This window comes from Atractosteus spatula, chromosome 5, assembly GCF_055471065.1.
Source record: "Atractosteus spatula isolate fAtrSpa1 chromosome 5, fAtrSpa1.hap1, whole genome shotgun sequence".
NCBI lineage: Eukaryota > Metazoa > Chordata > Actinopteri > Semionotiformes > Lepisosteidae > Atractosteus > Atractosteus spatula.
This window is the reverse complement of record NC_142710.1, coordinates 41,321,262-41,342,944: the sequence shown is the minus strand read 5'-3', so window position 1 is coordinate 41,342,944 and position 21,683 is coordinate 41,321,262. Positions and strand designations below refer to the sequence as shown.

The 21,683-nt window shown below is 42.4% G+C and overlaps 2 protein-coding genes across 2 annotated transcripts in view; both read right to left on the bottom strand.

Moving 5' to 3' along the window:
• Nucleotides 1-184: 184 nt before the first annotated feature.
• On the bottom strand, nucleotides 185-10,122 carry LOC148835094 (uncharacterized). Its single transcript, XM_088917352.1, has 9 exons — nucleotides 9,966-10,122; nucleotides 6,814-6,921; nucleotides 5,965-6,120; nucleotides 3,550-3,657; nucleotides 1,838-1,936; nucleotides 1,649-1,747; nucleotides 1,394-1,492; nucleotides 896-994; nucleotides 185-292 (listed from the first exon to the last, which is right to left on the bottom strand). The coding sequence occupies exons 1-9, from the start codon at nucleotides 10,032-10,034 to the stop codon at nucleotides 185-187; spliced, it is 945 nt and encodes a 314-aa protein (XP_088773478.1). The 5' UTR covers nucleotides 10,035-10,122.
• Nucleotides 10,123-11,367: 1,245 nt separating this feature from the next.
• Nucleotides 11,368-21,683, bottom strand: part of LOC148835093 (bifunctional heparan sulfate N-deacetylase/N-sulfotransferase 2-like) — a 46,199-nt gene continuing 35,883 nt past the window's right edge. Inside the window, exons 9-14 of the mRNA XM_088917341.1 lie at nucleotides 18,848-18,971; nucleotides 18,055-18,229; nucleotides 16,090-16,260; nucleotides 14,412-14,521; nucleotides 13,085-13,187; nucleotides 11,368-12,616 (exon numbers count right to left, since the gene is read on the bottom strand). Coding sequence (XP_088773467.1) covers nucleotides 12,491-12,616; nucleotides 13,085-13,187; nucleotides 14,412-14,521; nucleotides 16,090-16,260; nucleotides 18,055-18,229; nucleotides 18,848-18,971 — 809 coding nt within the window. The 3' untranslated portion in view covers nucleotides 11,368-12,490. The remainder of the gene's footprint in view (nucleotides 12,617-13,084; nucleotides 13,188-14,411; nucleotides 14,522-16,089; nucleotides 16,261-18,054; nucleotides 18,230-18,847; nucleotides 18,972-21,683) is intronic.

Below are 21,683 nucleotides of genomic sequence, written 5' to 3'. Positions count from 1 at the left end.
TTTAAATTCATTGAGTCAATCGGTGGTATCACACATCTTCACCTGGTTCATCTACAGAGAAATAAACCTTTGCTTCCTGCTGTTGTGTGAATTTGATCCACTCTACAGGCTCAAGAAAAGAATTGCAATCCTCTAGTTTTAAGGATCCTGTTAACTCATGTCTGCAGCCAGTGCAGGCTCAGAGCTATGCTTTGTCCTCCTGTGTGCAGTAGGTTCTGGGCTCCAGCCTCTCCAGGGCGTCCTTGGTGTCAAACTGCCACTGCAGCACCAGGTCAGTGGGAGTCTTCCCTTCCTGGAACAGAGATCACAGACTGTGCCTCTAATATACATACTGTATATCAACATCACCGGCGAGCACAGGGTGAAGGCCATGCAATGAAACCAGTCCGAGTTCAGCTGGAACATAAACTAGAAAAGACACAGTGGCTCTCTAGGACAGGGCTTACAGACACCCTAGACTAACACATAAGGGGAACAGTTCCTGGAAAAAAAGGACATGGGCAACCTGTGTCAAAAGAGAAATAAAACTATTTAACTTTCAATTTTCAAATTGAACAAATTTGTGTTTGTCATTTAGATTGATTTATGTGTCCCTGACATACTTAAGACTTGTTATTCTACATTTCATTCAGCGTTTAATACCAAAAGTTGTTCAGGATTCAACATCATATCGCATTCCTATGAGAATCAAGCATTGTGCAATAGCTCTGCCTGAGACTGACAGTGACGGCTCTCTGCCAGAAAATACAAAAAACTTTACTCATTTTTGGGGTCTATAGAAAATATTATCTTACATAAATTCTTAATAAAACGTTATTTTTGTAGGGTCTTTATTAATGACCCTTGAATCAGGTTGGGCGTACAGCAGCTTATGAGGTCGCAAACCGAAACTTACAATATTTCTGGCTTTCATGTCTGCTCCATGCAGGGTGAGCATTTTGACAATCCTGTAGCGGTTCAGGCGGACTGCATCGTGCAGAGCAGTATCTCCTTCCTGGAAAAAGAAAATCGAAAGCCTCACAGGCTTGGAGGTGATAGCCGTTGATCTGATTACTGATTATTAACGGTACTTGTTAAGTAAAGAATTAAACATTGTTCTCTAGTTTGTATTAGGAATAATACGTGTACCTTAACGAGATGTATTAGAAATCTTTGCTCCTGATTAAATGCCCCAGGTAGCAGGTTTGAACCAGAAACCAAGTCAGAATCTCGTGACGCAGTTCATCAACAGGCATCTGAATGGGTGGCTCTGGCTTTTAATTAAAGATAGGACCAGGCAGAAGACCACACTTTTCCTGACAGAACAGAAGGGGGGTTACTGTTGAGGAGCTTTGGGATGAAAGAACTGAAGCCCTCCTGATGAAAAAATCAAGGGCGCAGACGTGTTGCCTACCCTGTCCTTGGAGTTGATTTTGATGCCACTGGAAAGGAGATGCTCCACAACTTGATAGTGGCCAGTCCTGGTTGCCACATACAATGGCGTACTCATAAGCTGTAGAGCAGAACAGACACAGCGGGTCAGCTTTTCTACGCTTGTCTCACCTACACACACAAACATTTCAAAACAAAAATATCGGTAAAAAGACTGATGGCACAAATGCACTCCCCCTTTGTCCCGCGGGATCCACAAAATGACTCAGTTTCTGACCTTGTCTTTCACATTGAGGTCTGCTCCCCTGCTCTGAAGAATCTTGACGACCTCCAGCCTGCCACCACGACAAGCCCAGTGCAAAGCACTGCAGTCCAGCTGAGGGGAAACAGACAGTCACTGCAAGGCCTCCACATGTTGTGATTATGTGTTGTGTTATTGTGATTAGATGACTTAAAAGTGTTGTACCCGGTCTCTGAAGTTGACATCAGCTCCCTGGTCCAGGAGCTTCTGGACAATGTCATAATGACCCTCCAGAGATGCTCTGTGCAGTGCTGTTCTCCTGAACTGGAAGAAAATAATCAAAACATGTGGCATTATTACTTGTGGGGAAATGCTTTGCAAAATATTATCAAGGAAAATCTGAAGAGCCATTGCTCACTATAAAACATGCCTCACATCCTTAATCAGAATTAGTAGTATTAGTAATTAGCAAGTAGTATGAGGATGAGTAATAATTAGTAGTATTAAAAAAGGAATAAAGGGAATGCACACACAGAGACCACAGAGGTGCTGTCTTTTTCTGTCCTACTATTATTATTAATTTAGCAGTGATAACTAGTCAGTTAAGCTAAAATAACTCAGTATTGACATAGCCACCTCTATAAAATGGGATTTTAAAGTGTTATTGACATCTCCTTTTGTAAAAACTGTGTGAAAAAATGAATTCCGTATGTTTACTTTTTAATCCATCCATCTGCTTAATCTAATTCAGGGTCGCAGTGGAACCAAAGCCTATCCTAGCAAGCAACAGGAGCAAGGCAGGATACACCCTGGACAGGACGCCAGTCCATTCCAGGATGCACACAGATTGGACACACAATAACACAAAACTGGAGCTCTTGGAGGAAACCTAAATATGAGGAGAAAAAAGTCCACACAGATAGGATCGCAGGTCCAGAAGTGAATTCCAGCTCTGCAAGCAGCATTGCTAACCACTGCACCACCATGCCACACCTACCTTTTAATCTTCTAACCTGAGATAATATGGGATTAATACTATTTAGTTTTATTTCACCAACCTTTTACTGTTACGGTACTGAAAAAACCATTGTGCTTTGTTTTTAGCTTCTGTTGGAATGTCTACTGGGCATTTCCAATATTTTTATACAGTTACACCTGTTGCTTTGCACACTCTTTATCATTGGTCTCTTCATGCTATCAGCAGAGCTCTTTCTTCCTTCTAATTTTTGTCGTACAATTTACATAATATTTTCATAGACTTAAACTTATTTACTTGGACTTATTTACTCTGATTAAGTCTTTATAGAGTAGACATAAAAGGTTACAGCGTCTGAATTCCCAATGGTAAAATACCAACTTATATGTGGGAAGTTTAAATCATCTATTAGTACAGTTACTTTTGCTATAAATCTTCTTCTTATACCTGTCTTTCATTTTGATTATCTACAGCATTTACCTAAGGTTAAGCACAAATGCAATTTTTGTACAATTATTATATCTATATTCTAAACTACCTGTATGCTCTTACATCAGTTCCGTAATTTGTTTTTGATAGACATTTCCACCCCACCTCCTCTTCTATCTAACCAATCACTCCAAAAAAACTGTGTACCCATTCGTTTTCTCTTTGGTTCTCTCTTTCTCATTAAGCCATGTCACGGTTACATCTAAGTCATGGAATGGAGTCCAGTTGAAAACAAAAACATCATTAGGAGTTCTTTTTTTAACGATTGTGAGTGGCTGTGCTGGCATTTGTTATGATAACCTATATCTTGAAAGAGTCTACTGAATCAAGATGTATCACCAGGTACATACAGCTATTATGTTTAACCTTTTAACAGGGATACCCCAACAGGAACAGGGCACCACTTGGGGTGCAGGGTATCTGCAACCACAAACAGTCCAGGAAAGGGAGGAAGAACAAGATGGCATCATACCTCATCACAGGAGTCTGGATTTCCCCCATTTTCCAAGAAATTCTCCACAACTTTGATCTTCCCCTGTACAGCAGCTTGCAGGAATACAGACACCTCCACAGGCCCCATCTGTTCCCCAGAGAGACATGAGAGTCAAGGTCCTTATACACTGATGGGCAATCTCACAGAGCTAATCTCACATTCAACTGAAATGAGTGGATTTGGGGGAAATTAACATAAAAGCATATCTTATATTTAGATTAAGAACTGATATATGCTGTGATGCATTGAGAGTGGATCAAAGACACATTTTCCTCCAAATTAACCATCTGCTCCATCTCGCCTTGCATTAGCATGTTAATTAGCTGCCTTGTTCTGTAAAACATGTAGGGAATTTATAGACAGGTTTTGACTTTTACTCAAGCTGTGAGAGTTGTTTTCATGGCAGTTGTTCTGTAATTTTAGCTGTAAATTAAACAGCAAAACTTATATGGGTTTGTGCATCGACTTTGCATGTGTACTCATTTTGTGCCGCTATTTATAATTTCACATCGAAGAGGCATATCACAGCTTCTCATATTGTCAAAACTATTAGAATTCCATGATAAATAGTTATGGATGTAAATACTGGTACAACTGTTATTAGTGACTACAATAGTGTCTTGAAGAATCTAGCTACAATGGGTAACACCTGGCTTGTGTCTACATTTATAGTGTTCTGGCTTCAAAGCAAGGAGATGGTTACTGAGATGTACGGGTCTGGGATTCTGAGATCAAAGCCATTGTAAACCTAACCTTGCTTTACCCTAGTTAATTAAGTTCTGGGTAAATGATTAAATGTCAACAGTCTAGGAACACAGGATAAAAACAAGGAAGAGTCAGAAACACACAGAAAAAGAGACAGGAATGATGACAGAAAGGCAGAAGGCAAGAGCTCCTTGTTCTAATCATCCATGAAGACCAGATTGGAATTAAGTATTTGAACCTTGTTAAGAGATCTTGCTATTCTGCTGTTGTTAGTAACTTTGATTTCATGTGTAAAGCATCCCTTGGTTAAAAACAGCCTCTCCTGGTTAGTGGGTGCATTTTTAGAATAGGAAAATACTGTAGGTTCCATTTCATTTCGCAATATCCAGGTTTACAGAGAAAGAGATTTAATGGTTGGACGTATTCTCTTTAGTTTAGAAGGCAGCTTTCTCTTCTTTTGGCCTTTGTAGGAGTTATATAAAAGCTGAATACTTGGTAGCAGTCTGGGGTTTTTCTGGGTGGTTAGGAAATAGGCATCTGAAAAGCCTTGTTACAAAGTTTGTACATAGTGTAGCTTTTATGTTGTATGTTTATGCTGTGTGCTGTTTAGTGTGTGTATTGTTATTGTTAATAAATATTTGTTTAACCCAGTGTGTCTGAATTATTACTCTTGTCACCCAAGTTGTACCAGAAAACCAAGATGTTCAGATAAATTATTGGCAAAATAAGTCTAATTTGGGTGTTATGATTACTTATTTTAATTATTGATTAATCCACTCCTGATTATTCCTGATATCAGGAATAGATTAATCTATTCCTGATATCCAGTACTTCGTAACCCCCTATTCCCAAATTATTTCTGTTACACCGCAGGTGCTGCAGGGCAGTTCTGTGGTGAGCTGACAGGTTGGAATGCAAGTGGTGAGCTTCGGGAGTTTCCGGATGGCTTTGGAAAGCAGGGAGGCAGCGAGCTCCGGCCGGCAGGCAGGCTGAGCAGACAGGTTTAGGGAGTTAATGAGAGGAGAGAGCAGGCAGGAGGCAGAGGAGTGACACTGTGCCGGGAGGACAGTGAAATGGCATTAATGAGACGGCAGAAATAAAGTAGGTTTTTTGGCGGCTGTCCTGGCAGGGCAGAGTCAGGGGAGCCGCTGAATGGGGCTCTGTGGATGTCTGGATGGCAGACAGCAGCTCAGCGGATTGCAAAGAGCAACAGCTAAATGAGAGCTTCCCGGGCCAGCAACAGCAGGGAAGGTGCAGAGATGCTACCAAAAACTTAAAAAACTCTGTGAGACCAGGGCTTCTAAAAATATTAATGCTTTAGGTCAAGGGACTAAGACAGAGCTAGTGGCTCAATGCCGAAGCATCGGCCTAGCGGGGAATTGTGCCTTTAATAGGCAGATATATCAGGCGCTTGATTCCTAGATGGGCTGTCTGACTGACAGATTGATCGAGCAAGGAAGCAAAGGAGAGACAGCCTGAGCGAGTTCTCACGGGGCCAGTGGACGGGCTAGTGCTCGTTAAAAAATGTCCCAGGTACCCATGGCAGGTACTCCCAGCTGAGGTGTAACAATTCCAGTATAGAAAGTTGATCATGAAAACTAGCAACTTGAGAAAAAACAACTATAAACAAATGTAAAACTAGACTGTAACTACATTCCTCAAAGCCACAATGTCCACCTTGACACTCACAATTTCCTGCACTTCAGACTCCCGCTCAACAGGGGGCGTCACCCTCTTCTTTCTGCTCTTCCTTTTCTTGCGGAGCTCAGTGAGGTTCCCAGCCCCACCAAGATCGATGATTTCTCTGCGCAGGTCTGACGAGGTCTTTCTCACACGCTCCTGAGCCTGAAGGAAAACCAGGTTGCTCGATCACAAGTACCCATTCACTACCTCTGAAGCTCGTCTAGACAATCCATATTTTGCAGGGGAATAACATTCAAAGCACCCTTAAGGCTTTATATAACCTGTCATATTAAACCAAATTCAGGCGTAGTTAAATCAAAATAGACGCTAATAAAGGAACAAGTAAAGGTTTATTACATGCTAAAAAGAGAAGAAAAGAAACACATTTAATAATAATAATAATAACAGTAATAATAATAATCTCCGCTCTTTGTCTTGTTACATATCTTGAGTGGAGTGTGATGTTCCTGGGATCCCACTCAAGTCTCAGTGAGAGACGGACAAAGACATTAACACCAGACCACCACATTGTTACACACATGACTACTTAACGATTTAGGATTAACCGTCTTCACAACTTAACCCCTCCCTGGCTAATATCCCTGGGCACCTCCACCTGAACTCTGCCCACAGCTCCTATGAGAGCCCATAGCAAATCCACTAAGACCAGAAATCTCCCTGTTACATTACAGAACACCTCCTACTCCAGCCTTTCCAGATATCTGCACATCATCTCTGAAATGCTGAAATACTGTTTCAGTAACAGTATTAGGTGGCATGTGTGGGTTTTAAAACTTAAACATGTGCTAGAATTAGGACTTGCTGAGACTGTCAATCACAGTTTTTAACCTTCACCTGGATTTTTGTGATCTTGTTATGTTTTGACACATTCATCTTCTCGTTCTTCAGTTCCTGTGTATCCATTTTCATGAGCCCCTGCTTCCATAATTGCCCCCTGACTTTCTGAAAAAGACCAGGAAAACATTGTCAGTAATATCTGTCCTATAGCTATCCCTGCAAAGCGTCCAACTGAATTCCCCAGACCTGGAAGGGCTTCATCTCTTTGTTGTTAAACCATTCTTCTGTCAAACCAAATTAAAATTTAATGCTTTGTTTAGGAGTTAATTTCAGAGTGCAGTTTTGCCACATTCTTTGAAATGCATACAGTACAGTGCAGACATAGGTCCAAATGTTTTAGGCTTATGGCACATGTCAGATACGCAGAGTGTGCAAGTTTGGAAATTCAGATCCAGAAAGAAGGTCCACCAACTCTATATGCAGTTGTAACCTAGTATTTCTTAGAGGTTTCCCATTTCTAAGGGAAACTCCAAGGATAGAGAAACATCTCAGGGAAGTGCCCCCAATTAAAAGTTTTTTATGTAATAAAATCTGTCCTAAGGGATTTATGAGATAAAGTCTGTATTAAGACTGAAAAACACTTTGGAATACAAATGTGCTGTTGGTGACGCAGCCAAACTACATAATTGTAGACTAATACTGTATATCACTATTACGGGTGGCGTGGTGGCACAGTGATTAGCATTATTCCTGCCACAGTCCAAAGACATGCTAGTAGGTTAACTGGCTTCTGAGGAATCTGGCCCTGGTGTGAACATGTATGTGTGCCCTGTGATGGACTGGCACCCTGTTCAGGGTGTACCCTGCCTTGTGCCCATTGCTTGAAGAGAGATGCTCTAGTTCCCCCGCAGCCCTGAACCAGAATAAGTGGTTAGAAATGGATGGACGTATATTACTATTACATGTAAGGGTGTAGGTATGATAATTAGAGCTAAACCAGAAGATTATCTGTCTGACATTGGAATTCTAGGGGAAAGTTAAACAAGTATTTAGAAAAGGCAGGTCTTGTTTAACTAACTTCTTGTTATAGTTTTTTGTTATATTTGTTATAGTTTTTTTAATAAGCAACAGATGAAGTTGCAAATATGGCAAGTTTTTTAGAAGGCTTTTTATAAAGTTCCACATAAAAGATGGATTCTTATGTTGAGGGCCTCTGAGGTAATGAATGTATTTATATTGAGAAATGATTGATATGAAGAAAACAAGAGGAAAGAGATAAGGATGGTGTACTTACTGGAGTACCACAGAATATGTGCCTTAGGATCTCTGCTCTTCAACATATGACAGACTCTAGCACAATGATAATGAGCTAATCACATTTGTAAATTATAACAAAATAGGAAGTTGAACATACAGCAAAAGATATTTAAAACTTTTTAGGCAAAATTCCATACAGATCATATTTAAGTGGTGAGTCTACATACAGGTAGAAAAAAACACACTGGAGATGTTGGATGGGAAACTATTACAATGAAATAGTGTTTATGTTGACTTATCACTATCTTCCTCTGGAGAAGTATGGAGAAGCAACACAAAATGAAAACAGAATAGTAGCATATGTTGATGGAAGGATAGAATTTTTAAATTTAAAAATGGAGGAATGTTGAAACGATATAACGCACTTGTAAAACATCATTTTGACTACTTCTTGGTCACTAAAAAAGAACATTACCAAAGAGATGTGCTGCTCCTGAATTGGTTCTAAGAAGATTGCTAAAATCATTCCAGGGCTTAAAAAACATCCTACATTGAGCTCTTAAAAAAACAAATATTGATAGTCTTGAATACAAAAGACTGCATGTGGATAGGGGAGGCAGTGGTGCATTGCAGTGTCACAGTGCTGGGGCTCTGGGTTCAATTCCTGGGCTGCTATCTGTGTGGAGTTTGCATGATCTCACAGTGTTTGCATGGGTTGCCTCCCACAGTCCAAAGTTATTCTGGCAGGTAAATTGATTTCTGGTGTGAGTGTGTCTGTCATGTGAAGGACTGGCATCCTGTCCAAGGTGTATACTGCCTTGTGCCTGTTGCTTTCCAAGATAGGCTCGGGCTCTTCTGTGACACTGAATTGGATGAAGTGTTAAGAAATTGGATGGATGGATGCATGGGGATAATGAATTGAGTATTCAAGAACTTCAAAGGCATCTAAAGGGCATCATAGGGTCAAGCCAGTGCATATGTTCAGAACCAGCTGTGAGATACAAACCAGGGGGTACAAATGGTAAGTAAACTGCAAGGAGACACTTCTTCATGTAAAGGGTCATAGAGCTGCAGAACAAGCTGTCCAGCCACATTGTTGAAGCAGATACTCGAGCTTCTTTCAAAGACGGCTGATTGATTTTTAAAAATCAGTTGTATTTTTGCTTCTGTCAAGTGAGCTAGAGATGGGCCCTTGTTTGTAACCTTTCTTATGATAGTTTAAAAAAAAGTGACATAACTTAAGTCACAGATAGCGCCTCATCTTACTTTCCAGTCCACGAGCCATCTTTCAGCAGGGCCCCAAAGGAAGCGTGTTCTCTGTTTCTTGTATGGATATCACTGGTGTTGTGCCATATCTGCTTATCCATGACTGTACTGACTTCACTCATTTCGACTGTGTTTCGACTGGAACATGTTGAGCATCCAAAATAGGGCATCCTTTTTGTTTAGGTTTATTTAAATTGTAACATTTCAATTTATTTCAATAAAAACACGCATTCAATGCGATCAATTTAATTACAACAAAGTCAAGACGCACAACTCCATAGTTCTGTAAATGTACCTTGTTAACAGTGTGCTCTCTACATCCCCTGTACTGTAAACCTTGTGCAAAATTGCCCTTTGTCTCACACGCGACTAATGCTTTACAGAGAACAAAGTCGGATGTTTCACATTCACCCGTACCCTGATAAGACTCAGTGCAAGTAACGTTAAACATTACAGAGTGAACCAGTCGTCATTATTAGCACAATCCTACTTGAAACACGATAAATACCGAAACAAAACAAATACTAAAAGACAGTCGTGTTTGTCGGTGCTATGCATTCCTGGAATAACAATAAACTATAAACATAAACTCGCAACTACCTAAATTTAACTATGTAACTTATTTTAATGAACCTATTTTATTAAAATGAAAGTGATGTATTTGCGTTCCCGGTTTAAAAAAGTACCTCGTTTTTCTCCTCTTGCTCCACCTTCTTTTCAACCAAATTGGTTGCCCGCTGAACATCATGGTCCATCGCAGTATCTTCGTTGTGGAAACAAAATCGCTCGCGTTTAATATAAACTATCTAAGGAGCTTAAATATTCCAAAAATAGGAGAAACCAAGTCAAAAGAATTTGGAAAAATTATTAAGTGCATTCGTTTATTTCCCCCACAAACTCATTAGTTGATTAATAAATTCCTTTGTTGCATCTCCACGAGTTATTTTGAGAAACGTAAAACGGACAACGCTTTCCAATATTGCACTGGGGGCGGGCGATGTGTCAATAGCTCAATGGCTAGAGGGGCTGTTATTTTAACCTGAGGAACGCGGCGAGCGCATTGTGTCACCCAGCGGCGGACAGGTGCGACCTCAAGCTGGCCGCGTCCCCGGCCACACGACCGCGAGTCTGTGTCATGAGCTCATCCGCGGCCGGCGACAGCCTCTGCGCTCCCAGCAGGCGACCCTCACCGCTGCGCTTCGGGAGATTAAGCGGTTCATTTACAGCATGTCAAGTGAATGCTTCTACAAAAATATTTTTTGTACAAAAAGTACACGACACGATTGTAAAAGTATAATTACATCTGAAATCAATACTGGACACCAAAAGCCCCAAACCACATAAATCCTCCTACGTACTGTATGTGACAGAAATCCGCTTGTTTTTACACGACACAGATAAACCCTTCGACATACTAGCACACTCTGCACTAGACTGTGAAACAACTTAGAACCAGTTTGAGTAATAGATATTTTAAACGAAATAATTTAGTTCCAAGTTATAATAACGGCTGACGTTTAACTTACATTTAAGCGACGCATATAAGCGAATTTAAAGTGATAAGAATCTGCAGGAACGTGGGCAAAGGACTGAGGGTACTGTAATGAGGGGACATACCCAAGAGAAGACCTTCAATTCTCTTGCGAAGAACAGCTGGTGAACAATGTAATCCACATTGCTGGCACTGACTGATCTTGCAGCATTCATGAACGAGTTACAGCATGTGCATTTTCCCATTGACTTTGAGCCAACTCCTACTGGCTCTCCTAATACACATTTCTTTTATTTAAATATCAGTTTTCAGATGAATTGCTATGGACAAACCACTGACGAAATTAAGCACATCTAACAGAAACTGAAAGAGCGATAACCTGACCTTTCGCTCACACTCTTCCTATATTCCTTGTAGATCAGCATGCTTCTGTTGCTCTGCCCTGAAACTCTGCATTCGTCCCCTTCATGAATATCAGTCAGCACTCGTGCTTGAGTGGCTATAGACCCCATCTCTTACCATCCACAGCACACCCCTGCTTGCCTGAATCCGTCCATGAGCTGACCCCGAGCCACAATAAGACAGCAGACAGCCACTTCAACCTCTCCTTTACGTTTATTTAGAGGCGATACTGTGTCGGTAGTTTTTTTTTAAATTTTTTAAAGAGTTTTTACAAAAACGAAAAAGACAGCAGCTCATGTTATTAAAGACAGACCACAGTTTGGACATACACTGCCCCCAGCTCCTGCTCTCCCCACACTCCCCAGCAACAGTTCATTGGGTCATCATCGAGTTCCTATGGCGCTCTTCTCAGTATTGATTCCTAAACCACTGTGCAGCCGCAGCTTCTAAAAGTTAAAATATCGCTATTTGGAATGTCCAGTTCTTTCAGAAAGTATCAGCTTTAAAAATTGTCCACCACCCGGCACGGGCAGGCTGGCTTGACCACAATGCTGGTCGCGCTTGGTGTGGATTCACGCTCGTCTGAGAGTCCTGGGGTGAATAAAAGCAGCTTCTGTTCCTGCAGATTCATCTTTCTCCACAAGCTTCATATTTAAAAACGCTCCCACCCCCCCCCATCCCTCCCCACAAAAAAATATACAACCGCTTTGAAATGTACAATGTTTTACAATCATTCTGATTAAAAAAAAAAGGGGTGTTAGAAGGCGGGGATCTCCAGTTCCTTCTGTGAGCCTGTGTAGTGTTTCCCACGTGTCCCTCTTAAGTGGGTGGTCTTGCTCAAAGAGGGGGTGATGTCATCCACTCGCCGTCCAATCCTGGCTGCAGTAACTCCACAAACTGTACGGCAAGTGCATGCATTGGAAAATAAGGTGCAGCCAATTCATAATACATTTGTGCCAACAGCCCTGACACTCAGGGCTTCCCGTCCATTTACATGTCCTCCGCAGTCCTCCCAACATTCTTTGCTACAGTAGAGTATGGGCAGAAAAGGGAACCCTAGAACACTTATCTGCTTGACGTCTGCCAGCTCTTTCTAGCCACTAATTACTGCTCCGCTGACAGCAGCCTGGAGCACAGCACAGCGGTCCCCTCTCTTTTTCCCTGACCTATCTGTGCGCCCCCCCTGCCTTTATCTAGGCTCCTCTGTAGTGATTTCTGTAGCTCTCCAGGTAGGACCGTGGCCTATGCCCCTCTCTGCCCTGGGCACACTGCTCCACTGTGTGGCTGGACCCCCGGTCCAGCGGGCAGGGGGTGGCTTCAGCTCCAGCTGGTGTTCTGCAGCTCCTCTCTCAGCCACGCGGGCAACGCCTGGCCCAGCCGGTTCAGCAGCTTCAGCAGCTCCATGTTGTGGTCGCGGAAGTACTCGGTCAGGAAGGAGCGCGTCTGGGGAAGGGAGAGTCACCGTCAGGCAAACCGAAGCAGCTTCGCAATCTGCCGTTGTGACGTAAAGAGGGATTTACTTGACTATATTCACAGTCCGACAATTTCACGAGCAATTAAGAGTTTAAACTAAACTAACTCAATGGAAGATATACACTGAGCCACGCAATTAATTAACTTTGGACATAACTAATGTTGAAAGAGAATAGAGTTGGAGGGTGATCACATAGTGTGAAATGTATAATGACAAGGCATGCACTTACTAATGCTATTATGGGGACCAAGAAGCATGTTTCTAAAAAGCTTTTGTAGGCTAATATTTCAAAGAGAACACTGCTTGATTTCCAGAAATATTCCTCCCATATTAATTGCCTTGCTTTATATCAGCAGGTCTGTGACCAAGTGAAGGAGCCTGTGGAGGCCTCTCTGCTGTAATACCCGCTTGCTCTAAATGAGAAACCAGTGAGGCACCTCTGGATCCATGTCAGGGTACTTCCTGCCTTTGCTCTTTCCCAGACACTTGGCTCGGCCTCCCTCCTGCCGCTGGCACCAGAAGCCCTTGCTGTCATCAAACCTGGAGCACAGGCAACAGAAGAGCACACGCGTCACCCCCGGAGAGTCTCAGCCTCCTGCGATTTCTGCTGCAGCCCACTTTCTCAGCTTCTCAGGTGATCTAGCTACTTAATTACCTGGTCCAATTAAACACGTATTTCAAATGTGTTTTAGTACACACAATACACCTTTAATCACCAAGTGCCTTCTGAACCATCAGAAGTAATATGTTAGAAAACAAATGAGGTATTTGAGATTAGCACCCCTTAACACAATTCAGAAAACCCAGTCTTGTGAAATACCTTGTTATATTGTGGCTGCTAGGATCCTTCATTTGGAAACCTTCCTGTGCTTCATGTTGTTCACGTTATTATTAGATCCTCACTGAAACGTTATAGTGCTCAAAAGCCCAATTAACGGAACAGGGTTTTCTCATGTACAGAGTATAAATTCATCCATACATCCATTTTCTATCTGCTTCATCCAATAAAGGGAGGCGGGGGAGTGGGAGCTTGAGCCTAACCCTGCAATGGGTTGAAGGCAGGATACACTCTGGGTGGGACGCCAGTCCATCACAGGGCAGACACTGACACACTCACACCAGAGCCAGAGTTTTCTCAGAAACCATTTAACCTGCCAGTAAGTCTTTGGACTCTTGGAGGAAACTGGAGCACAGGGAGGAAACCATGTGAACACGGGCAGAACACAAACTCCACACAGATAACACCCCATATCTGCAACTGAAAGGACCCCAGAGCTGCCAGGCAGCAATACTGAGCCATATGTACATGCCATTATGTTTCTCTCCATTAGATTATACCACTTCTGTTGTTTTTACCTAATTACTTTTAAACACAAAAGAGTAGTGCTGTATGTTACGTTTCTATTCAGGTCTTAAACTGCAGTGAAGAAATCCAAGAACTACTGATCAAGAACCTGAAAATGAATGTTTTGGTGGTGGATCTCCTCCAGGTGTGGCAATGACAGTGGCGCCACTGAAAAAAGCACAGACACTCCACGTAGTGTTTGGAAAAATATTCTGATTTCACTGCCATTTCAGTTGGTCATATACTGTATAGGAATATTTCAGAACATTACATTCAGTTTTCCTAACTCAGCTTGAAAGATTAAATAAAAAGCCTGCTATGCTACATAAATAACACCTTTCTTTCTTCATGCAGTACCTCACTCATTCACCCACCCTTAGGAAAACCACTCTGCAGAGGGTTTTAGAGGAGAAACTCACACAAGGGCCTGGGTGTAGTTGAACAGAGGGGTGACTCCAAGTAACCTCTGAATGCCCTCCATCACCAGAGCAGGTTTGGAACGCAGCTGAGTGCCATCCACAATGAGCAGCTAGAGAGAAGAGGGCAGAGGAGAGATCAGTGGTGCAGCGCAGCAGCTACTCACACAAGGCAGGAAAGGGGCCGCACTGCAGTGCCACACGGCAACACCCACTGCCACTGACAGAGGAGCTACAAAAAACCTGAAAACTGTCAAGAAGACATCCAAAAGAGCAAAAAAAAGATTCCCAAATGAGAGAAGGCTGTTCAGCTCACTTGGCTGTTAGTACTGTAGGTAACTGACTGGAGGATTACATCCAGACAGTTCTTGAAGGAAGCCTGGGTATTGGGTTCGGCAGCATGGCTGCGTACTGTAGCTTGTTCTAGACTCCCACCACCCTTTGAGTAAAGAAGTGCCCCCCGTTCTGTTTTTGCTTAATGCCTTTTGCGCAAGAATTTTAAATACCCATATCAGGTCTCCTTAGTCTCTATTGAAAATCAAGCGGATCTTGTATCAACACCAACTATCCTACTGTTAGAATTAAGCTACGGGCACTGAACACTAAATAATGTCTCTTCTAGCTTCTAGACTGGGCAACATTTTTTTACTTTCACTTTTTTCAGGTGTTTTCCCTACCATATAATGGTAATGAATCCTGACCCCTTCATTACCAATTTACAATGATTATGCCACGCTAGTTGGAAACCCAGTTGTCTCTGGAAATTTAGCAGCAACCTGGGAGTGAATCCCAAAGCATAGGACACCAGAACTCCGCAGGGCAAACACACAGGCACACAGGGGACAATTCAAAGACACCAATTCATCCAGCTACCAGGTCTGTGGAGAAAACCCACTCGAACATCATAGGAAGAACATGAAAATGCCACAAGCAAGTGTGATTACTTCAAACCAAGGGGCTTAAATGAGATGTGGTCATTTTGTATGAAATTGCTAAATTTCTGCTTTGAAAATTGAAAAGGAAAAACAATACACCATTATTTATTTTTCAAAATTGTACAAAAAGAACTGAGAAGCGTGATATGGGCTCCTTGGCAAGCCATCACAAAACAGTATCACTGAAATAGTATTAAAGATTTAGTGATTTCTTCCACTTCATTATTAACTGCAGAACTTCTGTGAGATTTTAGATGTCTGTTTTAACATTAATGTTATATTCATGTGCAATTTCGTGGAAGATTTTAATCAAAATCGAAGAGCACTTGGGAGAAGGCAAGGTGGTACAGAGGTCAGCACTGCTGCCTCGCAGCGCGGGGGTTCTGGGTTCAGCGTGCTGTCTGTGTGGAGTTTGTATGTTCTGTTTGTGTGGGTTTCTTCTACAGTCCACAAACATCTAAGTTAATTGGCTTCTGGGAAAACTGGCCCTGGTGTCAGTGTGCTCATTCAGGGTCTGTGATTGTGTCTGTGTCAGTGTGTGCCCTGTGATGGGCTGGTGACCCATCCAAGCTGTACCCCACCTTGTGCCCACTGCTTGTCGGAATAGGCTCTGGCTCCCCTGCAGCACTGACTTCCATAAAATGTTTAGAAAAAGGATGGATGGGTAGAGAGCAGTTTAAAAGAGGTCATTTAGCTTTCTGTACACCTCTGTCTATCGCAGCGGAGGATCCCGCGGGGGACGATACCTGGCTGGCGGGGTAGTGCTGAAGCCACCTCTCCAGGTGTGTGGCGTAGGTTCCTGGGGAGAGACTGCGGCGCTGCAGCGCCAGGAGCTCGGGGGGGGCACCCGGGCCGGCCGTCACCACCTGGTGGAAAGTGTAGTTCAGAGCCATAGGGTCCTGGTGAGCCCGCTGGTGCTGCAGACACAGGAAAGAGAGGCAGTGAGCCATGATCCACTCACACACCCCCGCTCACTCCAGTACAGCCCTGTTCGAGGCCAGACTCCTGCCCACGCTCAAGCCACGTCCTTTATTTACAAGGTTTCCCCTGGAGGATCCCGAAATTATCATTTATCTTGATACAGTGATGCCCAGAAATGATTGATGATTTTCATGATTTGAGGGCATACAAAAATATTTCTGAGTGGAATACTAATATTTTTTACTTATAAGAGAAAAAATGAACCATGGTGTTTCAATATTTCAAGCAATGAGCTCCCATGGTAATGTATTTGCCTGTTAGAGATACAACTAATAACAAGGCTATGGCAGACGGCACTGCTCCGGTGTCCCAGTCTGTTGAGGTGCGCGATTCACCGTGACACCAAGACACTGCTGCGGTGGAGGCATGGAAACCCCTGGCTACCAGGTTAGGGCTGCGAGGTGTGTGGTCTGGCTCTTACAGACGAGGCCGGCAGCACCTATCCTGGGGTTAACCTGTCTAAAACACAAGGGAGCTCCGTACTTGTGAACATCTGCATGGTGTTCTGTACTCGGCAGATACACACTCTGCGCAGGGCTCGTGATGAGCACTTGCTGGTATAACAGAGTTGAGCTTGTGGGTGTATAGTGTGTCCACAGTGCTGATCACGGGAGAAGAGATCCCAACAGTTAAATTACAGGAGGCAGGAGGCAGGAGGCAGGAGGCAGGAGGCAGGAGGCAGGAGGCAGGAGGCAGGAGACCGTTGCCGTTCTGCACTATAGCTGAGTTACAGTTTGGCTTCAAGAGTGAATATCTCCAGTGAAAAGGTCACAGGCCACACTATCAAAATTAGTTCAAAGAAAGGAACATCACTTCTGGGAAACAACCTGCTTCCGAAGGAATGTTTCAAAGTCACTTTGATTCTGGCTTTCACAAACAGGGCAGAAGAACTTTCTTCCAATCATATCTCTTGTAGCTTCTAGACTGGGCAAAATTCTCCTCCCACATATGTCACCTTCTACAGACCAGGTGGATGATATTCCTAAATTGTACACCGTTTGGGACAACCCTTTCACCTCCAATCCATTTTAAACTTGCACACAGAATGTACACAGCAACACGCTGGCAGTCCCAGTGCTCACGGTGTATCGGGTGTCCACCTCCCTGCTTTGAGTGTGCTGTGTGATAGAGATCTTTTGGGTGTATGTGATTTAACGTGTTTTCAGATGTGACTGTGCCCCCAGACCCTTGATTGCTCTTGATCAGCAATGAAAGTAACCGCTTTTTGTACGTGAGCTCCTATTGTTTCTGTTCGGTTTTTATGGTTCCAAACGAGAAGAGGCCATTCGGCCCCATCTAGAACCCAGCTGGTTAGTTCAATAATCTCATCCATCTCATTCTTGAAAGATGCCGGGATATTGACCTTGACAACATGGTTGAGCACAAGAAGGACTTTCTGATCTTAAGCTTGTGGTTCCACAGCCAATACACTGCGTTGGTTTTTTCTTTTTTTTTCAGTGAAGGATTAATTTCCACTTGCTCCTGTGAAGCTCGCACGCTGACACAGAGTCCCACTTGAACATGACTGGGTAGCTTGTTCCCGCACTCACTGCCACAACCCTTTATTTATTACATTTTTCCTCTAGTAAAATTGAGTAAATTCAGTGTTCAAAACTTGGGAAAACACAAGCTGAGACACGACGTTGCGTTTTTTAGTTTTTTAAGCCGTATGGGAGTCACGTGCAGCCCCTGGCGCGGCCTCGCCCCTCACCCAGCCCCTGGCGACAGACCTGGTACCAGGAGTAGGCGCGGTCTGCAGGGTTGATGAGGATGGTCAAGATCTTGGCACGGGGCAACAGAGCTGCAGCCCTCCGGGGTGTCACCTCTGTGTCAAAGTAGTTGGCACTTTTCTCAAACATGAAGTCCGTGCTGGTGTTGGAGGGGAAAGGGAAGAAGTCCATATACCTAGAGAGAGCGGCAGCAGAGATGTCCTGAAACTACCCTTCGTGTAAATGTCAGTGCCTTTCAAAGCAGCACTCAGCATCAGTAACGTCTTAAAGATGCAAAAACACAAGAGAAAATACCACTTGATAAAGAACAGCGGTATGAGATATAAAGGTAGATTGGTCATACAAAAAGCTTTAAAGTGTTACACAAACTTTCCAAGTTAAAATGCTGGTCAGGCTAATTATTAGAGGTTTTCTTTTCCGTTTTTAAATGGAGCACCGGTGTAGAACTTCCTTTACATCGTCTTCACAATGGCTCATTTGTTAAACGAGGGGCTCAATTAATTATCGGTTATGAACCATCTCTGTATAAACGGACCATTTGTTCCTAAAATCTTCTACTATATTTTTAAATCTACTAATAAAAAGAACCACAAAGCAAGCCAGACTCCAGTCTATAAAATGTTGATTCACCCATATAACTGACCTCTGAAATGCCCTTAACCTGGTAGTCTTTTCACTGGTCTGTGGCTCTAATGCATTATGTGCATGATGAAAGATGAAAGCAGACGAGGGGTTTTGAGGGGCAGGTTGGCGGTGCTCCCGGAGTGAGCGAGTGTGGGAGGCGAGTGTTTACCAGTCGATGCCACGGTGGTAGTTAGGCCCGTTGAAGAACTGGATCTCCTCAAAGGTGAGAGGGCTGGGGAAGTTGCTGGTGATGGCTGGGTGCAGGGTCAGAAATGAGTGCAAGGCTGTTGTACCTGAGGGAATCAAGCGACAGCTTTTACTTCTTTCGTTACAGCAAGACAATGCAAAGAGCAAGGCATCGTGAATATATCTGCCTACAGTTTCACTGTGAGATCTATTTTAAATACTTAAAAACACAGAGAAACCAGCAGAACGACTCCAGTTGAGATATCATACTCTCCCTAACACCTCAGGCTACACAGTGGTGGCATTCAGCCAAGATTAAGTATTATCTGACCTTGACATTTCTCCATGGCAAAATGGAGAAACTCACAACTCACTGGAGGACAATAATAGCAATTCAGATTAAGATAAGAAGCAGGTTTTGTGCATTCTTGTCTCTTTTCTATGATAGCGAAGATGAAATGAAGGATAACCTACATGGTACAGAGTTACAGGCTTTACTAGTCTACTGCATATAAAAAATCGCTAATGAAAAACTTACTCTTTAAGCTGTTAAAGGTAGTACACTACATCAAGTTACTGTATTTAACTTCCATTTACACAGTTATTTTAACAGGTGGCGAGAGATAAGGCATTTCTCAAAAAAGTAGACTACTTTTTCACCAATCAGCAACACATCTAGAAAGAATTTCTTCTTGCAAATAGCTAAGTAAGCAATGAAACATTATAATCTTATTAAATTTACTGGTTAATTTGTATAGCTTTTAGTATAGCGCACATGGAGCCTCATGTTATATGGATTCTGAGTTTTAACTTTGGATTCTGTGATTCAGTGGTTGTTGATAGTATTAAAGACAAATGAACAAAATAAAGACAAAAGGCAAGAGAGCTGCATGATAAGACAGGCTACAGCTCAGCTTCAGTGTGTGTGAACAGTAAACAGAATTTATCCCCCCGCATTATTATGGATAACTGCAACGGCTCGATTTTAGCAACACGATACCTTTTCCCTCCCACGTATTTTTAAAGAGCCAGTGAAAGCATAAGTCACCCGTAAAATAACAATTTTCAATGTCAAACTACCAAAACCCAAGGAAGTCAAAATGGGGACAGAGACAAAAAACAATCCTGACAATGCAGTAAACTGCTTGCGTGGTTATCATGGTATGAAAAAGTGGTGATGGTATCAGAACTGTGCTGTGCTAATGACATTGTACAGATGCAGCCATTCAAAATGCGCGGGCGATACCGCATTATTTTCCGGTACGCTGTACGCAGTCTACCGCAAGCTACCGGTAAATACCGCGAGTTACCGGTAAATACCGCTAGCAAAATAATAGTATCCGGAATTTCCGCAAGGTGGAGCTAATAAAGCTCAACCTCTCATGTTTGAGCTGTAGCCATCAAAGTCTTTAACGAAGATATTAATAATAGTATTAATAATAAATGACCTTGGACAAGCTGTAAACTCAAAGTATTGCCCTGGTCCACATTCTTTTTTTCATTGACCGTCTTTGTAAAAGTAACGCCACAGCATTTCGCAATCACGCATTTTTTTCCAATCATGCAAAGTACAGTGATTCACCATGCCTTTCACATGCTCATAAGAGATTGATTTAGGGACATAAACATATTACCGTATGCAAACTGTACTGTATACAGTATGTATATGTATATTTAATGTCTTAACTGTGCCCGTTTAAGTATTGAATATTCATATCTAATTTTACCACTGAAGGGAAATCTTAGTAGCTGAGCATAAAAACAATAGGAGCATACTGCAACGCGTGTGAAGGCCATAAACGATATTAATTTTGGAACATAAACATACAGTATATGGCTGGTCTCGGTACTTTAAAGAAAACATACACGAAACATGGTTTCATTATGACCAGAATCTTGAGATATTTTTAACTTGATTTACAGTATTTGAGAGGTATGTCTTAACACCGATACTACAGTGCTTAAGTACTACTCACGTATATGTTTCTAGGTTTATATTATGCATTTCATACGGTCAAATTACTTTTGAGCAACTAATAAGAAGCGCGAAACGGTATGCGTTTTACTTTCGTTTCGTGCTGGGACCCGTGGATTGATTAGAGATATCAAGTACATACAAGTCATTTTTTAAATGTTGTAGTTCGTCTTGAAAAAATGTTACGAGTACATCATCTATCAACAATTACACAGGTTCTGTTTCCATATTGCGGATTTTGGTTACGTAATATTATTTTCTAGATTTCACGTTGTGAATATATGATTTGGGCAAACAGAACCGCAAAGAAGTACATTATGGGTTGTTGTTTTTTTTTGCAGTTTTATCTAGAACAAGCGATGCTTAAACCTTTGTCTGATTCTTGTGAAACTATCCACACGACAGTTACAGTACCTAGGAGTTGACTTCAGTGATGTCACTGATGGGATGTTTCTAAAAATCCATCCTCTGTAAAACGTCTTCTCTAGTTGTCCTGCATATGTATTCGCTAATGAAGCTGTGTGTTCTGAGCCTGGATCTCTACATTTCTGTATGAACCACCTTAGAGGGCTAAAGACAGCTTGTGTTTAAATTGAGTGTAAGGCAATTTATGCTTCTAAAGTCATGGTCAGCATTTTTGTACTGTGCTGTAAACTTGTTCTGTGCCTAGTCACATTATTTTATAGCGTTTTCATAGCGTTATCAAATCTGGTGGCGCTGTGTTAGTTTCCTGACTCCCATGTCACATGGTCTGTGATTGTAACCTGTAATACCGGTTTAATTCGTCACAGCCAGCACTCCGGTTGTAAAGTAGAAGCAGGCGAGATTTCCAGCGAAAAACACC